The following is a 19689-nucleotide window of genomic DNA, read 5'->3' as shown; positions in this document are numbered from 1 at the left end:
TGGATCATTGCCTTCATCATCCCTCTTGACTTTCAGAGGCTGCCTATACCCTCCTGCTGTACGATGAGCTGCTCGAATGGTCTGACCGGCCCCTCCGGGAGTTCCTCACCTACCCCATGCAAATGGAGTGGCAGCGCAAGGAGCGCCTGCACCTGGCCATCATCCAGAACTTCGACAGAGGCAAAGTGAGCGGCCTGCCCCCCCTCCCACCCCCGGCTCAGCTGTGCGGTGTCACGCTTCCTTCTTGGTAGTTCACTTGGTGCTCCCCTCTTCGGGCAGGAGCCCTCACACTGTGACGAACCTTACAAACATCCAAGAGTTTGTTAGAATGCACGTTCCCAGCCCCTACCTCCAAACATTCTGATTAAATAGGTCTGGCAGGGGGCAGGGGATTCTGTGGTTTTCCACGAGGACTCCAGGAGATTCCAGCCACACTTTGGAAACACCGATCTAGAGGTTTTTGACACCAGCTATTTTATTCTCCAAAAAACCATTCTCGCCCCTCACTCACCTCCCCAAATTGGCATGTATTCCACCCCATTCCACTTTTTTGTAAGGTAAAATAAATGAAACCGAATTTGTTTAAAGAATATTCTGTCATCCATGATACACCTGGAGATGCCGCGGGGTTCTGAGAAACCGCACTGACCGATGCTGCTGCTCAGCACGTCGCCGCCCTCCGCCCCCGCCACACACCCCCCACCCCCGCCCCGTCAGAGGCTTGCCGCGCTCTGCCCAAAGCCTTGTGAATCTGACCCTGGGTGTTTATCTGATAGGAGCACCTGGATGCTCTGGTGATACATGTCTTAGATTTTAAAATACCTTCCAAATAGCCACGGCTAACAGAAGATTAAAATTCAACCAGTGTCCTTCACTTTTTTATAAAATATAGTTGGTACACCTAAAAATTTGATGCAAGTAAATTTGATTGCTTTTTTTTCTACTCTTCTTTATTATTTACCGAAATGCATATCATTCTTATGTTAATAGCAAGGAAAGGCCTTTGTGCCCTCCTTGGGTAGAATTTCCACCTGTTGGATAAGCTGTTCCAGAATCTCTGGCTGCATGTATTGATTGGCCCATTCCCAGGGGTTTGCGCTAGATCAGGGATGGCAAACTACGGTCATGGGTCAGAGGGTTCACTGTCTGTTTCTGTATAGCTCACATTCTAAGAACTGCTTTAAAATTTTTAAATAGTTGAAGGAAATCAAAAGAAAAAGAATATCTGACTTGTGAAAATTATATAAAATCACACTGAAGTGTCCATAGATTACAGTTTTACTGGAACACAGCTAAGCTTACTCATGTCTACAGCTACTTTTGTGCTTTAATGGTAGAGTTGGATAGATACGACTAAGACTGTATGGCCCACAAAGACTCAAGTATTTACTGTCTGGCCCTCTGCAGAAAAAGTTTATTGACAATGGGACTACACTGAAAAATTTTTGCAGTTTTACTTAGAGTAACCAGCTGGATTAGACCCTCATAATTTACAAGTGCAATTGAGCCAAGCTAAGAATCCAGCATGCCAGCTGTGGACAGTTGGGCCTTAGAGGTCAGTGGCAATTCCCTACCTCAGCCCAGAGGTCCTGTTTATTCATCTTGGCCTTTGTGGAACTGTAATGATTTCAGGATGATGATTCTGAAATGACACCAGAAAATGTTGTTTCTGCACCATATGTTAATGACCATTGTGGTAGATTCTAATTTCCAACTTTCTAAAGATTTTTAATAGTTTACATGTTAATTGCATGCTGTTTTCATGCTTAAAAGTTGCAATGATAGTATCAAAAGTAGGTTATAAAAGGTTAAGAAGTAAGGCTTAATGATCTGAAAGCAAATATGTCCTGTCCTTTGAGTGGAAGTAAGTAAATGTTCTGAGACCTTTAACATTTATTTATTTATTTATTTGATGGTTAGCATTTTTAGCAACAGTGTTTTTTTTTATTAAGGTATCATTGATATAGCGACCCTTAAACATTTACAACATTCATTTGTCCACAGTGTTGGGAGAATGGCATCATCTTATGCCGGAAGATCGCAGAGCAGTATGAGAGTTATTATGACTACAGAAACCTGAGCAAGATGAGGGTAAGGTAGCTGGATGCCTCCTGATCAGGCTGTGGCATCCTTTTTTGATTAGCTTTCCAAGATGGTTCTATGAAGTTTACTTTGTGATCGTCTTGACATGTCTTGTAGACAGCTTTTTTAAGATTAGTCTTTCTTCTAAAGCACTCTCAGCTATTTATACAGAGAAATAGCAATTGATCTTTGTGATGCTTTTGATAATATACAAAAAGTAAACCCTTAATCTATTCTAAACATTACATCTGAAATAGACAATCGAATCCAGGATTAATACTTTTAGTTTATTGAGGAAAATCTCCACACTATTTGAAGAGCTTCCCACTTGTACACAAGTCTCTATAACAATATACCATTCTTAATCATATAAACTGCACAGCAAAATAGTAGAAATGGCTAACTGACCCATTTTTAAATATTTTGGGGCAGAATTCTATAGGTGTCATCTCTCTTTAGCTAAAAAAGAAAAAAGAAAAATAAATAAATACATTTTTTTTTGCTAAATCTAAATCAAGGTCTTAGTAACCAAGACTCAAGGAGTTTAATATTCTGTGTGCCTGAACCAAATGTTTAATCCCTTCTTTTCTTTCAGGTTCAAACAAGTCCCTTTTGCCACCTGAGTCCTTCCTTATTCCTTAGAGTCATGGACGCTTTATGTCATCTCGTAACTCTCATGCTCTTGCAGCATTTCTAAAATAGGATCATCAGCTTTTTTATCATATACATGTATATGTTTTCTTAAAAGATTATGATATTGCCTTTTAATTCTGAGATAGCAATTTACAGGATGATATTGTAAACTTTTCAGAGCTCATAACACCACTTACACCACAGGGAACTCAGCCATCTGGCAGGAGCGAGCCCCGTACTGTTGGTCAAGTGTTTCATGTCAGCAGTCCATCGGTATTTCTCCTAACATGAAAACCAAAGAGAAAAAACCTTGTGTTAACTTCAGTCCCTCATGCTGGCTCTGACACGCCCTGTAGTTTTATATAAAAACATCGCTGTGCCTCTCTTGGCGTTCTGTCCCTGTAGCAGAAGCGAGGTTACAGTGTTTATCCGTGAGAGCCCTTGGGTACCATAGTCACTGAGATTTTTATAAACCCAAAGCATTACACCTCGGGCCAACTGCTCTTTTGGGTGCTGTTACTGGGGGTGGGGGGAGGGAGGGAGGTTTTCAAGTACAATATTAGTCTTTCTCTGGAAACCCTGGGAACGATAATACCATGAATAGGAAACCATAAGCTTTACGTGCTTCAGAGTTCCAACATTGTCAGAGACACACTAAAGAGCTTTTGGCCTGGACAGCACTTTGCACTGTGGGCCTCTTTTAGTCTGTGTATCAGTTTTATCACTGTCCAACCTGTGCAAGGTTACACCTTCCAAATGTCCTGAATTACATGACCAAGGAGAAGGAAATCCACAGGTGAGATCGTCTGGCAGCAGAATTCTCCAGAAAGGTTTTGCATCTAACAGTTCATGTTAATTTCTATTTAATTGTGGAGAAAGAATTTCTTCAATGGACTTATGTTCATAGGACTCATTTTCTCTGGTGAGAACATGTAATAATACAGTTGATCCTTTAAAGCAGGGGTCAGCAAACTGCTGCCTGTGGGCCTCACAGAATTGAGTAGTTGTGACAGGCACCATATGGCCTGAAAAGCCTAAAATAGTTCTTCTCTGGCCGTTTACAGAATAAATCTGCTGATCCCTGCCATAAAGCATAGAAAGAGAGTCAAGCCTTTTTTTCTGCAAACTGAACTAAAATGAAGTTCTCCTCTATAGAGAAGAAATAACCTCTTCTATAAGCAGTGAAGCTGAAAGATGAGATGAAATGATTAGATCTTCTCCTGTGCTTTCCTAGATGATGGAAGCCTCTTTGTATGACAAAATCATGGACCAGCAACGTCTTGAACCAGAGTTCTTCAGAGTTGGATTCTATGGAAAAAAATTTCCATTTTTCTTAAGGGTAAGTAATATACCATTTAATTTACTTTCATACTTCCAATGTATCTATTCCAATCCAGAAAACTAAGATAATTGTGACATTTTTTTCCTTTAAAACAGGTAATCACATCATGAGATTTCTAACTTTTTAGCGTGCAAACACCATACTAACCTAGAGTGCCTTGTCTTAAAATAATTTCCCAAGATATCAAGCAGTAATTTGATTTTTCTTCCTAAGTTTCTGAGTTTATTATATTTTTGAGAACAGCCTTTGGTAATTATAGTTGTTTCCCTTGTGTGATTGGCATTCATTATTTTCTGCATTCTACAATTTCCATGAAGTTAGCGTTGGAGACAAATGGCTGGGAGGTGCAGACAACATTGTACATATAATAAAAATACCTAGAAATACAGAAACGTTTAGAAATATAGAAAATACAGAAAACATTGCACATGTAATAAAAATTTTATAAATTTCACATCATGTGGAAACTACCTCCCGACTAATGTCAAGAACATTGTTTGGCCTAGGTAATGATTTTGTGAAAAGGTAAATGTCACCCGGCAAAGAGATCCAATTTATTGCTAGTATAAACTATTTCTTCAAAGGAAATTTTCATTCTAAGGTACCTACTGGATAATAAAATATTTGACTCCATTCTTACTGTTTTTCACATTGTGTCAAACAGTATCTTATAGACTTGAATACTTAATACTTCAGTATGTAACATCTTACTTACCCTCACTTATATAAAAATATTGGTTAGGAGAGTAAATGTATCTCCCCAATCAACTAAGAAGAAGTGTCTGGGATAATTGGAAAATTGAGTGAATTCAATACAAACTTTATATTTCAATATACAAATATTTTTGTGTTTGCGTTGCACTTAACCTTTCTGTAATGAGCACATGAGAAAAGATATAGGACAGAGTATTGGAAGGAGAAGGCAGAGGAGAAAAATTTTACTTCATTGTTTGTTTAAGAATCATTAACTTACCTGCCTTTCACAGTGAAATTTTTATATGTAGTTATTTATTTATATATTTATGTAAAGTTTTATACATATATATGTATTCCAAAATATCCAGTTGACATGGGCAAAAATTCATTTTAGCGTTACATGGAACACTCAGATGACAGGTTATCGTCTGTGACTGAAATGGCTGTGCATTTGGGTTCCACACAGACATTAGTGAAATCTCCTTGTTAGGTTAAAAAAGAATCCACATGATGTTGTGTGTGGTAACAAAGCTGACTCTTTAGGTTGGACCTGCCTAAAGACAGAGGAAAGCTTGATTCCTGATCAAAAACAACGGCAGATTCAGAGCACTTTGTCAATTTGAAAGACTAAGTTTTGTAAGTGGACATGGTAGGCCTGGGCTGTCATCAGCAGCCCCCTGCAGAGTGGATATGGCCTGGATCCAGGTTCTGAGTCGAGTGAGGGACATTCTAGAGCTGTGAGCAGCACAGAGCCCAGCGACCTCACAGGAGGGTCCCGACATGACTCTACCTCAGCAGACCCCCTTCCTCTCTCGGCTCAAAATCATGCAAAGTAAAAGATAACGTTTTCTTACCCAGGACTAATTGATCCATTAAACAGAATTTAGAGACTATAATATTTTTAGATGGAGTATGAACTGTTTCAACTTATTTTAAAAATCAAAGGAAAAAGTGAACTTTTAGGTTAAAGAAAATGTTGTATTATATATTATATTGCATATTATATGCTAGATTTTTACTGACATATGTAACTTTATACCAAATCAGTCCTACAATACCACTTTTAATATTTTTATGGAGGAAGGGGCCCACAAAAGTCACACTGTAGCCCTGATCGAGTTGAGTTCAGCCAGCAAGTATACTGTGAAGTACCCTAGACATCTATCTTGTATATGCAAATAATGTTGATTAAAAGTGTAGCATTTTTAAAAAATCAGAAGTAGTTTAGGAGCCAAATTTTAAAGGTAATTCAGCAAATTAGAAAACTGAATTGACTGATAAATTAATTTTGTTAAAAAGTCAATTAAAATAAATAAATCTTCATGTTTTCACTCATTTAAAAACAGCTTTTCCAGGTATAAGCGGCATTTCCTTCGAAGTGAAAGAGAAGGGTCACCCTCTGTTGGTTCCTAAAGGGCACTGCACCCTTCAGAATCATGGGACTAGATCTTCATAGAAAATCAGAATCTAGTCTGTTCTTTAGTTTAAAACCAAACAAAACCAACCTTTAAAAGTTCCTTTCATTGTTTGATCAATTTCAGTATAATTTCTAAAGCTCATAAATTAATGAATTTATACAATTGTATAATCTAAGTCATTTTTTAAGCTTCATGGAAAATGGGCTCTTCATAAACAGTGTTTTATGTGCATAGAATGTCTCTGAATTCTTCTTGGGAGAATGACTGTCGTCAAGGATGGGAAAGAGACTTATGTTTCATTGTATGCCTTGTATTATTTGAGATTTTCTTTTTTAACCAGAGATATGTATTTCCTTTTCCAAAAAAAGATAGTAAACAAGATTTTTTTTAGGTATTAACAAATATGACCCAGCATTTCTACTCCTAGGTATATACTCAAGAGAACTGAAAACATACCTCTACACAAAGACCTATATACACAAATGTTCATAGCAGCATTATTCGTAATAGCTGAAAAGTGGAAACAGCCCAATATCCATCAGCTGATGCATGGATAAAGGAAATGTGGTGTATCTATACAAGGGACTACTCAGCATGAAGAAAGGGATAAAGTACTGAGATTTGCCACAAGACGGATAAGCCTTGAGAATATTATGTGAAGTGAAAGAAGCCAATCACAAAAGACCACATTTATATTCCATTTATATGAAATCTCCAAAATAGACAAATCCATAGCATAGAAAGTAGAGCAGTGGTTGCCAAGGGCTGGGGTGAGGGGAGGTAGGGAATGACTGCTAATGGGTACAAGTTTCTCTTTGAGGCAATGAAAATGTTCTGAAATTAGCTAGCATTGACAGTTGTACAGCTCTACTGAAGAGAGATGGATTTGCATACTTCAAAGGGTGGATTTTATGGTCTGTGACTTAGAGTAACTCCCCTGATTTTACTAACTATTGTGACTTATAAAAAGCATTCCTTTAAAAACGTTTCAATTAGTAGAGTATTCAGATATTTATTTTGGGACTTCTGTAATATACAGGAAGCTATGTATTATTTTATCAAGTATATTTATCCTTTGAGTAGAATAAATAAAATATAACATCAAATGGTATAACTTCATATAGTAAGTTTTGAATATAGGATTGTTTTGAGGTCCTGATTTCTAGGTAGTCTGTTTTAGCTTGTTTTTCAAAGGGTCTTAATGTATTTAGAGGTTTGTGGGGAATTGTGGTAGGGTCTCAGAGTCCAGTCCCGCTGCTGTTTCCTCTGCTTTGTCTGTGGCTGCTTTTCTTCAGCTGCAGCCCTGAGCTCCCTGCCCATGGGTGGTTTCTAATTTCTTTACTTTAGCCCAGAGTTCTTAGAGTATTTTGCACTATCCTGGGAATCCATTTGAGCTGAGAAACATGGAGAAACTTGAGTCTCAGCTCCCACAGACCACGAACCACTCTTTTTCTCAAAGATCTCAAGACAGGTTACCCCACAACCTTTCTTGGTCTCAGTAGCTCTTAGGAGTTTTTTCTGGATATACCAGCCCATGTTTAGTGTAGCCAGAGCTCAGGCCTTGGACTCAAACTTGAGCTTGAATCTAGTATAAATGGACGAAGTATATATTGATCTTTGATTCTCGATTCCCCATTGTACAAGGTGAGGGATGTTGAGCTTCTTCTAAGTTCACTTGGTTTAAGTAAGATGTGTGCAGAGTGCCTAGCTAATGACTGTGCTCAACAATTGTAATTTCACTATCATTAAACTCTCAAGAGTTCCCTCATATCTAGTCTGATCATTAAGGTACGTTTTAGAAACTTGTCCATCTTTCCAACTCTCTAGCCTACCTCAAGGATAAATCTTCACCATTCTTCTCTGAATGAGACTTATTCCCGAGCCACAGAATATTTATACATATTGTAAAACAAAACAAAAACCAGACAAAAATTTGTCCAACATTTAGCAAGGTCCTAAAAATCCTCAATCTTAGCTGTGGGCAGTTAACAGGATTCCTGGCCTCAGAAAGCTGAACTGAGTTGCTTATATGGCAGGGAAGCCCCCTGTGTCAGCCCTGGTGAGATCAGGGATACACACAACCTCACTCTTCCTTTCCATAGAAGAATCTAGTAATGAAAGTGTTTTTCTCTGTGGCCTTTATAGAAAAAATATAATAAAATGCCTTTTTAGAAGTTGCTTTTCTCTCCTTCTGAATTTAGAATTTGTTCACTTAGTTTGATATCCAGTTTATAAAAATAATCTGTACCACATGTGCTCATTAAGAGGGAACACGATTGCTTTGTTCTGTACTTGGGTGCTCTGAGAATCAGATGCCACTTGGCACATCACACCAGCAAATTGAGAAGGGTGAAGCATGCTTACTGGGTCTTATTAAAAGCAATAGTCTGAAGCTCATGACCTTTGCCTTGTATTTTTAACGTTTAGGCAAACTTTTTCAGCCTGTGCCAGTGTATTTCTCTTGTTATAGTCTTTTGACGTGGGGCATAGGCTCCGTTACTGCCGGTGTCATATTTTTTTACTTCTCTCTGTAATTAATGCACTCAATGATATGGTCCTAATTTCTTTTGGATTTCAGAATAAGGAGTTCGTGTGTCGAGGGCATGACTATGAGAGGCTGGAGGCCTTCCAACAGAGAATGCTGAACGAGTTCCCCCATGCCATTGCCATGCAGCATGCCAACCAGCCCGACGAGACCATCTTCCAGGCAGAGGCCCAGTGTATCCACACCGAGAAAGGCCAGGTTCCAGTCAGATCCAACTGGCCATTAGCTGCAAAGCATTTTCCTGCAAGGTTGTTCAGACGCTGGCTCGTTCTTCAACAGCCGTGTTCTTACTCTCCCTCTTTCTTGTCATCTTACTCCTAGCTCCTTCTGAACAGAATTGTTCTAGTCATTATCAGATGTCAGTTGGAAAGAAATCCCTTCAGAGTCCTGTTCAAGGAAGTTTTTCCTTTCAATTAAAACTTTTATGTATCTCAGCCCTGCTTTTAAAACACCTTTTAGTGATTTCCCTTAGAATAGTTTTCCTCTGGCATATCTTGCGGAAACTGCTTCAGTTCAAGGAAATGATAGCATCATGTTTACTGGCACACCTCATTCATCCCCTTTGCCCTTGATATTTTTATTTTGGAAGGAAGGGAAGAGAAAGAGGTACCCCAGTATTTTTTGGGGACTCTTAGCCTTGGCACCTCAGATAGCCTTCAATAATTGCTATGTGATTGACACTCTCATTGTCTAAACATGAACAACTCAATTGAAATTACACAGGCTTTAGAGACAAAACGAATTCACCCTCGCATTCCTTTCTGAGTCCCTCTGCCTCTTTCTGAGACTGATGATCTGAGAGAAAATCACAAATTCCCACTGATAATTATGGATACCATTTCAAAGCAGAAACTAAAATGCAACAGAAGCAAGAAATCATGTAAGGAAAAAGATTTTGCTGTCCCTCTTTGAAGGAGAAGAAAGTAAATATACAAGTAAATATGATGCCTTTTAATGTAATTTTTTAAAATATCAACTATAACTAAACACTGTGCTTATCAGTACAAGATTTGGGAGAGTGGATACCACAAATGTGGGAAGGCTAGAGACACCGAGCATCCCACAGGCCAGTGTCAGTCACCATCAGTACTCTTTGGTCATGGCTGCATGGGTATTTATACATAATTTTGCAAGCAAATTCATTAAAAGGGGCCATACATGCACTGAAGACATGAATGTCTCATGAACAAGGATTGGAATATATAATTTTGAGTACTTAAGACCCAAGCCATTCCCATCCACCCCCACCAAAAAAAAATTAAGTTATAAATAAATTCACAGGCCATAGAAATTTCAAATTGTCAGAATCACCTACCTAAAACTAGTTCAAAGCCTGTAGTCTGAGAAATGATTTGCTAAGAACTGCGTTCTTGGCAATTGTTTTAATGACTTCAACCCAAATGGAAAGACCAGATTGTTACCCATCCTCTTCTCCCAGCCACATCTCAGCTCAAGTCAGACTTCCATGGAATTTGTCAAGTCAGGTTCCCTCCTTGACTCTTGAATTCTAGATTTGCAGATATATGCCGTGACGCCTATTCCAGAGAACCAGGAGGTCCTGCAGAGAGAGGGTGTTCCGGACAACATCAAAAGCTTCTATAAAGTGAATCATATCTGGAAATTCCGCTATGACAGACCATTTCACAAAGGCACTAAAGATAAAGAGAATGAATTCAAGGTACCATGCAGTTCTTATTACATATGATTCCCTCAGATAGATGGTGAGCCACTTGGGGCAAGATCCTTGATAAAAATTCTCTCAGAAAAGAGTCAAGTGCTGGAACCAGAAGGGACGGGAAATCATTTAGTCTAATTTTTCTCAAACTCTGCTGTGTATCAGAGTGACATGGGGTACTTTCTAACCAAGCAGTTTCTTAGCCCAGTAATTCTGACTCAGTAGATCTGAGAGGAAGCCCTGAAATCAGCTTCTTTTGACAGTTCTATTGCCAGTGGTCCTCAGGCCAGTCTTTAAGGTCTCACAGTTTAGCTCAGTCCTCTCATTCATTCATGTTGAACCAACTGTGGGAACCTCAAGATATTTATTCTGAGCAAAGTACAATGAGTAAAGAATACTTAATGAACAGGGGACAAGAAGAATCTGAGACAGAGAACAGTTGGGTAGACTGCTGGTATGATGGGAAAGCTCTGCTGTCTTCTGCTGCGTTTTCCTTTTAGAATAGTATGTAATTAGGACTTCTGAGAGGAACCGGAGTCAAAGCAAACCTCAGACTCTTGGCATGTGTTGAGTTCCCCATTCTCAGTAGTTCCAGTATGCCTTACTGAGTCAGAGCTCTCTCAGCCAGGAAGGGGTAAGATTTCTCACAGCCCCACTGGGGGAAAATGCAAGATTGTTCCACAGGTTAATTATAACCTGTTCTTCCTTGATAACAGTGACAAATGAGATCAGATAAATCCCCAGGTAGTCAGCATTTCCCCCTAATCAGAGAACGTGCAACAAGCTTATTATTGTAAGCTAGTTGGCTTAGCTTTGTCCCTCGTAGTCTCTGCATATGCTGGAAAGCATTCTCCTGACATTGTCAGCGATGACTGCCTGACATTGACTCACCTTGTCACCTCTGCCTAAGTGTCAGCGCCCAGTGTTCCCAGTCATAACTCCAGAAATTAGTTGCATCCCAGCAATCGCAAGGGGAGGCTGTGATAGTTTTGCAGTGTTATTATGATGGGACTGAACAAAGAGCAGTCTTTCTAATGGGTTAAAAGTCATGGCATGGAAACCTTTGGAAAACAGCCCTGGATTTACTGAAAAGATCTGTGGTCCTTCTTTAGTCCTTTTGAATACTTACATTTTTCTTTTTGTCCTCTAAAACCTATTAAAGATCATTAGTTGATGCTAAGTGAACAGAAAGTCCCAGATCCACCGGAGTCAGGCAGTTGACCTGCTCAGAGTCACAGCCTAATTGCCTGTAGACCATGCTCTAGAACCTGCACCTTCTCATACCTTCTTTGCATTTTCTGCTGCACCATACCTCCTCATGACCATCACTTCATATATTTTCAGTGGTATAACATTCCTCCTTTAAAAAAAAATCTGGCTCCTTATTCCTGTGCTTAGAGCCCTTGGGCCTCTGACTCCAGACTGCCCTTCAAGAAGTCTCTTCCTTGTCACAGCCCACTCACCCACCCGCCCGCCCTCACTGAGCTTCTCTCTCCATCTCTTGTTGAGCCCTTTGGCAAGTTGCGCTGGTCCCTGCACCTGCTGCCTCCTGCTGCCTCCTGCTGCCTGCCGTGCTTCCCCCACTCCGCCTGGCAAACTCCTACTCACTCTTCAAATTCCGCTCACATGTCACCTCCTCTGAGAAGTGCTGTCCTCCCACAGGCTGGCGCGTGTGCATGCGTGCTTTCCCCTGCTTTCCCTCAGCATCTTGAGCAGTCCTTTCTCCTCACCCTGAGCCCTTAGCCCTTATTTATCATCTTAGCTCCCTGTCACCACCACCACACTTGCAGCGACTGTCACAGGGACTCTGCAATATTCATTTCAGTGTATCTTGGCTGGCACCAAGAAATCCTTCCATTTTTTTGTTGTTGTTGAATAAATGGCATTATTTCAGGAATTTTGTACAGTTTATTATCCTCTGGGAGAAACACTTTATTTAAATAAGAAAAATGAGACATAGATATGAAACCCGGTTGACCAAAGTGAAGTCTGTCATCATCAGCCCTTAACCAAGGCAGCCATGGATGCACATGCCACGGGGGTGCTCTTCCTGGCTAGAGGGAAGCCCACCTCTTCACTATAAATCCTTCAGGATTACGGCAGTTCACATGGGGGTGAGAAACTGTGGCTCAGTGGATGCAGCCGTGGAGAAGTCAGAAGCTCTATTGGGCAGGGTCTAGCCCTGGCTCTGCAGGTAATTAGAGTAGCTCCAAGTGGGTCACATGGCCTCTGTGAGGCTTGGCATCATCTTTAAAGTAGAAAGTTCAAGCTGTGTGATTCCTGAAGTCCCTTTCCTTCTTTAATCCTGTGCTGGCTATCTGATACGATATCCCTTTCAGATTAAAAATGGCTCAGACCTTAAAGCATGAAAAGAGTTTAAATTAGAATCTTAGAGAAATAGCAATAGCAAAGGAAATAATGTTATAGCCTGTTCTTATATTTTTAAGCTTCCTCTCCACAGTAGATAATTCACTCCACACACAAAAAAGTTTCAGACAACATGTAATGGAATTATTAACGCAAGCATCAGCGGTAATCTTACTCTGATAGCTTTGTGAGTGCAAAGGAATTGCCAAAATGCTAGCATGAAGACTAAAGGAAAGCTGGCAGGAATGAGCAGAACCTGATAAAACGGAATGGCAAACATTAGGCATTTGTTTTGTTTCCACAGAGTCTCTGGGTGGAGAGAACGTCCCTATACTTGGTGCAGAGTTTACCTGGAATTTCCCGCTGGTTTGAAGTGGAAAAGCGTGAAGTGGTAAGGATCAGAGCTTATACTCAACTGCTTTCTCATCACAGTTACTTACCTGTGAAGAGAGTCATGTCATATATTAATTGCCTCTGCTTTTGACTCAAAGTCCCTGTCAGCATTCATAGTAAGTCAGTGAATGTTTATGATATTGACCACCATGCCCACGGCTTGAAGGGGAACGTTGCTCCTGTCCTAGTCCAGCCAGCTAGGATTCCCCAAAAATATGGCTGGAGCATGTAAACAATTAGAGCCTGGGAGTCAGAAGAACTGGAATCCCAGCCCTGTGGTTGCCACAGTCCTCTAGATGCCAGATAGTGGGCCAGTTGTGAAAATACAACTGAATCCCTTCCATATTTAGGTACCAAGACTGCTCTGTCAAATAAGAACACCTCCTGCCCAAATTGTCTTCCAAGAATGGCTTGTCCTACCTGAACTCTATCCCCCTAAGCATTGAAACCTCTCATCTTACCGTGTTCAGTTAAGCTAAGGGTTTAATGAATGGCATTTTCCTTTTGCAGCGCTAAAAATTCACACAGCTCCCTGAACAAATTGAACTGAGTTCATCAGATTGTCTCAGTGCAGTTGTACTCTTGTAGGGTCTGAGTGAAGGGTCTCCAAAGCCGGCTGTGTACATGGTGGACCCTGGTGCCTTCCATGGGAGAGGAGAGGCTGCCAAACACAGTGCTTGGAAAATCTTTCTATTATGCTTCCCGCTGAATGGCATGGGCCCAACCCACAGAAGTGTTCTTAGTCATCTATGCTGCATTAATGATTCAGAGAGCTTTTGCAGCTGTTTACTACCCAGAGTGTTAAATTCTGTAAAGTCTCACCAGTGATCCTAAACCTTCGAAATATTACACACGCACTTACGCGTGCACACACACACACACACGCACACACACACACACAGTGCTAATAAAAAATAGCATGCTTGTAATAATTAAAGGAGCGTTACTAAATACAACCTTTCAAACATCAGCTGTCTTTATTAGAATAAGCCATCGTATATCCCATCAAGTAGAGCAAATTAAACTGGCCTACTTTGTTCCCTGAACACAGCCCACTCCTAACAAACTTGTATTGTCTTTCCCTTGTTCCCACTGCCTGGAATGTCCCACCTTCTCCTAAAATTGCTGCTTTTTTGCTTTGATTCCTAGTGTATAAGGTCCTCAAGATAAAAGGCACATAGTAGGGGCTCAATAAATATAGGCCAAACTGAGTTGAAATCCTTATGTACAATGTCAAATCTACAAAGATTTTGAGAAACAAAATATGTCTTCATAAGTTTGGCTCCCAAAACTCAATTGGTAATCTAACCTGATCTGATGTAAGGCAATTTATGATTTTACCTCACTTAATATGAATATTCATATATTTTACTGCAGAACTAGTAATGCATTTGGCTAAAGGGAACTTCCCTGCACCCTGCTTGAGGACTATTTAATATACTGTACTGGCCCTGTATTTACCTTTCTAAAATCTGCAAACTCTGAACTCTGAACTATCTGGCACCAAAAGGTTCAGATGAGATTATGAGCCTTTATTCTCTAAATGGTAGCCCCAGAATGTATTATCCCATTCTTTCAAAGATAACAATGCCTTTGAATCCTGTTTCCTCAGTAATTACTTTTTTTTTTCAAAAAAAAATCTGTGGTTTTCTGATTAAAAATAAAGCCCTTTTAAAAAATTTAAACAAGGTGACAAACTATACAAGTACATACAAATAAAAATTTCTTTAACTTTAACTAAAGATAATGAGAATATTATCACACCTCACATCATATCCATCTGAAAATCATGTGGCTCTGCTCTCAAAATATATGCAGAATCCAGCCATACTTCACCAGCTCCCCTGGAAGTGCCACCCAGAGCTTGATTTCTCAGTCGGCTCCTAAGAGGTCACCTGCTTCTTCCCTCAGTGCCCACAGTCACTTCTGTACACAGCAGCCAGTGTCCTTGCTAAACTTAAGCTATATCATGCAAAAGAAGAGGAAATATATAATGAACCTGATACAGATACCAAAAGGCCAATTTTATTTCATCTGTACCATTCTCTCTAACATTGGATTATTTTGAGGTAAATTGCAGACATATCATTTCATTTATAAATATTCCAGTATGTTTATTAACAAAAAAAATAATCACAATATCATACATTTTCCCTTCTAAAAAAATTAACAATAATTCTTTGACTGTAGATTACCCAGTGTTCATTCATACTTCACCAAGAGTCTGTTCATTTTATGGGTTTTTGTTTGGTTGGTTTTGGACATTGATGTTTGAGTCCAGATCCAAATAAGGGCTGTCTGTTGCTTGCAGTGTCTCCTAAGTCTCCTCTAATCCATAGGTTCCCTCTGAATCACTCTATTTCCTTGCAATTTTTTTGTTGTAGAGACCAGGTTGTTTATCCTGAAGTGTTTGCTTAAGTATGGATTTTGCAGCCTGCAAACCAGTTGGGTAATTTAACATGTTATTTTGTTTTCATTTTTGTTTTTTGTTTGTTTATTTGCCAGACTAACTAGGTGGCAGTAAATGCTTTTATTGTCTCTTTTTCGTGTGTGATGTTGGCAGCCGCTGATGATCACTGCCCCAATACATCAATGTATTATTAGTGGTTACAAAATGGTGATGTTTTATCATCCCTTCTTTCTTCATTCATTGGAAGTATCCCCTCTCCAACTATCTGATTACCCTGTGGTATAGGAAAGGAAGGGTAATACTTTATTCTTTCCTTTATTTACCATTTTTCAAAGTAATCATTTGGTTTCCTTAATGCCCCCACAAAAGTCACGAGATAGACTTTTGTTTGATTAGCTTTGTTTTTAGTATCATTAGTAACCCATAGATTTAAACATACTAGTTTTGTTTCAATCCACTAAAGTTATTACTTTATTAATTTTCAAATTGGCTCTTGAGTCTTTTTGACAGTATCTAAGTATAAGTAGTCTCTGTTACTGAACTAACACACAGGACCAGATTGTCAAATCAGACAGAGGAGTCAGCATCAAGCTTTACTAATAACTGTAAGGCAATCAAGAGGCTCAGATGAAGCATTGAGCCTGAGACCGAAAGCCTTTGTCTTCCAGGTCCTTCTTCCCTAATCAATAATAATAACTAGGAATAATGGTGTGCCTAAATGAAGTTCACAGAGTTTTTCATCCAGGGAGCACTTTTAAATTATGAAATTTAAATTATGAAACATGCCATTTTATACTCCAGAGAATTGTGAAACTCCTCTGGGACATCCTCCAGGGAATCATGCCTCATGGATTCGTGAACACCCTGTTTATTTACTGTAAGCAGTCCTTCAACTGAGGACTTCCTGCTAAGGGCATTCCATAGATACCATCTCTTCCCCTAGCAATTACTCTTAGTCTGTTTACTTTTGAAGGTTCAATTGACAAGGGGATAAGACCAGGTCACCTGCTCTGTTCCCCAAGGACATCTGCACAGTAAAGAGGGTGAATAGATCACAAGGCCAGCTGCTTTAATGCCTTCCCCCAACTGTCGTCCTTGATTTACTGATATGACTAGGTAGTACAGGATCACTTGTACATCTCCTGCCCCAGACCTGAAAGCAACCATTTCTCCAGTGATTCCTGATTCTTTTTAGTGGTAGACCAATATTTAAAGTTCACAATCTGGAGGTAGAGGAAAGTAATTCCTTCATGAGCATTTTTTATACATTATTCCTTGCACACTTCTTTGACCATCTTCTTAGAATAATTTCCCTAGAAGTGAATTGGTAAGGATCTACAATTTAACCTTTAATTCATGGATCAGCAATGGCATGTATCAATTTATGCCCCATCTGGAGAAAATAAGTGTTCTCAGGAATACCCATTTTCCTAGTATTCTCTCCAACACTGGGTGTTATGTTATTTTAATATTTCCAAATAACAGACCAACAATGATCATAGTAGGGTTGATTTTTTTTTTTCGGTATTTGTTGAATGCTAGTGAAGATGACATCTTTTCATATATTTATTTATTTATTTTGTGAGTGCACTTTTCATAGCCTTTGTCTACTTTTCTTCAGTATTTGAGAAATGTTAATAATTCATGTATGTTACAAATATTTTCCCAAGTTGTTGCTTGTCTTTTGCATGTGTTTCTTGCACTTTGTTTTGGTTTACTTTAAAAACTTTTTCATCTTCATAGCATTTGAATTTTATAAAGATGAGCATGAATTTCCTTTTTCTTTAGTTGTGGTCAAAAACATGAAATTTACCATCTTAGCCAAGTTTAAGTATACAGTCCAGGTGTTAGCTATGTGCACATTGTTGTGCAACAGCAACAGGCCCTTTGCATCTTGCAAACCTGAAACTGTGTTCATTGGACAATTCCCCTTTTCCCCCTTAGTGCCAGTCTAACTTACAACAGGTAACCGCTGTTATACTTTCTGTTTCTGAGATGTTTTACTTCTTAACTTTCAGTTAATAAGAGCTCTCAGACTTTTCTTTTATGATTTGCTTTAATGATCATAAAACAAAGGTTTAATTTCATAAATAAATAGAAAGTAAATACCCATTTAGCACCACTGATGTAAAGAAACAGAACATTCCCAGTAGCACCCTAAAGGCTTCCCATTTACAACTCCCTCCCTTTCCCTTAGAGGTCACCACTGTTTTGACTTTTATGGTATCTATTCCCTTGCTTAGATTATCACCTAAGTTTATGCCTCTCTAAAACAAGTCAATTTAGTTTTGCCTGGTTTTGAACTTTATACAGCAGTGTCATACTGCATATATTCTAGTGCAACTTGCTTCTGACTCTCAGTGTTATCTGTAATATTAGTCCATGTTATTACATGTGACTGAAGTTTGTTTTCAATGCTGTATACTATACTACTGAATGAACATCCATATTATGTTTAGGCATTCTGTTATCAGTGGACATACAGATTTTGGAGACAGTTATGAACATTTTTGTACATGTTTCCTTGTACACATGTACATATGTCTCCTACTCGACTTTGTCAGATATATACATAGGAATAGAATTACAGGATCATAAAGTAGAATACATAGATTTTCGACTGCAATATACAATGCCAAGCTGTTTACCAATGCCAAATTAAAAGTGATTGAGCCAATTTGAACTTCCAACACAGGAATTGAGAGATTCTATTGCTTACCATTCTCACCCTCATTTACTACTGTCATATTTATTTTTGCCATTTTGCTGAGTGGTTAGTAGTATATTACCATAGGATTGTTTTGCACTTCTTTGATAACAAATGAGGTTCATTATGTTTTCATGTGTTTATTGACCATTTGGATTTCTTCCTTTGCAAAGTGGTTTCCCATTTTTACTGGGTTGTTTGCCCTTTTGTTTTATAGAGTTTTTATATGTTCTGGACACAGGCTCTTTAACAGTTTTACATGTTACAAATATCTTCTACTTCTTGGCTTATTTTTCCTTCTTTTTATAGTATCTTTTGATGAATGTATATTCTACTTTTGACATGTCATATTATTCTAGTACTTTACAGTGTTGGTTTAAGATGATGTAAGTCACCTTTAAAAACTCTAATTTTTTCCTTCCTTGAAAGAACGAGTATTTAAATGTGTTTACTGTAAGCTTGAATTACTTCACAGCTGAGAGCTTGGCAGACCTTCTCTGTAAAAAGAATGTCAATGCCAATGACAGTCACAATGATGTGCATTTGAAGAGCACCTTCATCATTTTCACAGTTAGGTCCCCTATGCAACCCCAAATTCTTAGGTCATTGTGATTCTGTTTGGCTCTCCTTCAACAAATAGATCCTGCAGCATACATGATTGTCTTATTTTCTATAACTCCCAACTGTGGATCATCTTGTGCCACCTTATGGTGCTGTTGCATATGCATATGGGGTCCATATGGACATATGTCCCTCTTCCCAACTGGGCTGAAAGCTCCCTGACATCAGAGGATATGTAAATGCATCTTTGTATGTCCCGTGGTATTTTGCATTAAGTAAGCAACTAAAATGGTGATAATAATATGCAGGGCCCCTAAATATTTTGTCCTTCCAAAGAAAAGAGAAAAATAACTTTTTAAAGACATGAATGCTTGGATTTTCTTTTAAGGATTAAATTGATTGTTGCAATGCTAATATATATTTGATGACTGCTGATTATCCAAACCACATTTCAACCAATGAGTATAATCCCCTTCCCTTTCCAGACCTTACTAATGAATAGCTAATTTATGTTCCACATTCTTCTCTGTTCTACTGTATGGCCCCCTGGTAGAGGTATTGATGGTAGCCAAGGGGGATGCATAGATAATTTAGAATGTGGATAAGCTACTTCGTCTTTCTTCTTGAATGTCACAAAATCCAACATATATTTGTGTTCATTTGCTTCTCAGGTAGAAATGAGTCCTCTGGAAAATGCAATTGAAGTGTTAGAAAATAAGAATCAACAGCTGAAGACTCTGATTAGTCAGTGTCAGACAAGACAGATGCAGAATATTAATCCCCTGACCATGTGCCTGAATGGAGTTATAGATGCTGCAGTTAATGGTGGAGTTTCCAGGTATCAAGAGGTGAGGATTAGG

The 19689-nt window shown here is 39.0% G+C and overlaps 1 protein-coding gene across 1 annotated transcript in view; it reads left to right on the top strand.

The window, feature by feature from the left end:
- Positions 1-19689, top strand: part of DOCK4 (dedicator of cytokinesis 4) — a 418723-nt gene that overhangs the window by 381772 nt on the left and 17262 nt on the right. Inside the window, exons 37-43 of the mRNA XM_036897350.2 lie at positions 37-185; positions 2005-2091; positions 3950-4054; positions 8750-8891; positions 10228-10394; positions 13063-13149; positions 19501-19677. Of these exons, the coding sequence (XP_036753245.2) occupies positions 37-185; positions 2005-2091; positions 3950-4054; positions 8750-8891; positions 10228-10394; positions 13063-13149; positions 19501-19677 (914 nt within the window). The remainder of the gene's footprint in view (positions 1-36; positions 186-2004; positions 2092-3949; positions 4055-8749; positions 8892-10227; positions 10395-13062; positions 13150-19500; positions 19678-19689) is intronic.

Source organism: Manis pentadactyla, chromosome 7 (genome assembly GCF_030020395.1).
Source record: "Manis pentadactyla isolate mManPen7 chromosome 7, mManPen7.hap1, whole genome shotgun sequence".
Lineage (NCBI taxonomy): Eukaryota > Metazoa > Chordata > Mammalia > Pholidota > Manidae > Manis > Manis pentadactyla.
Note: the sequence above shows the minus strand (reverse complement) of the source record. Positions and strands in the feature narration are given on the sequence as shown.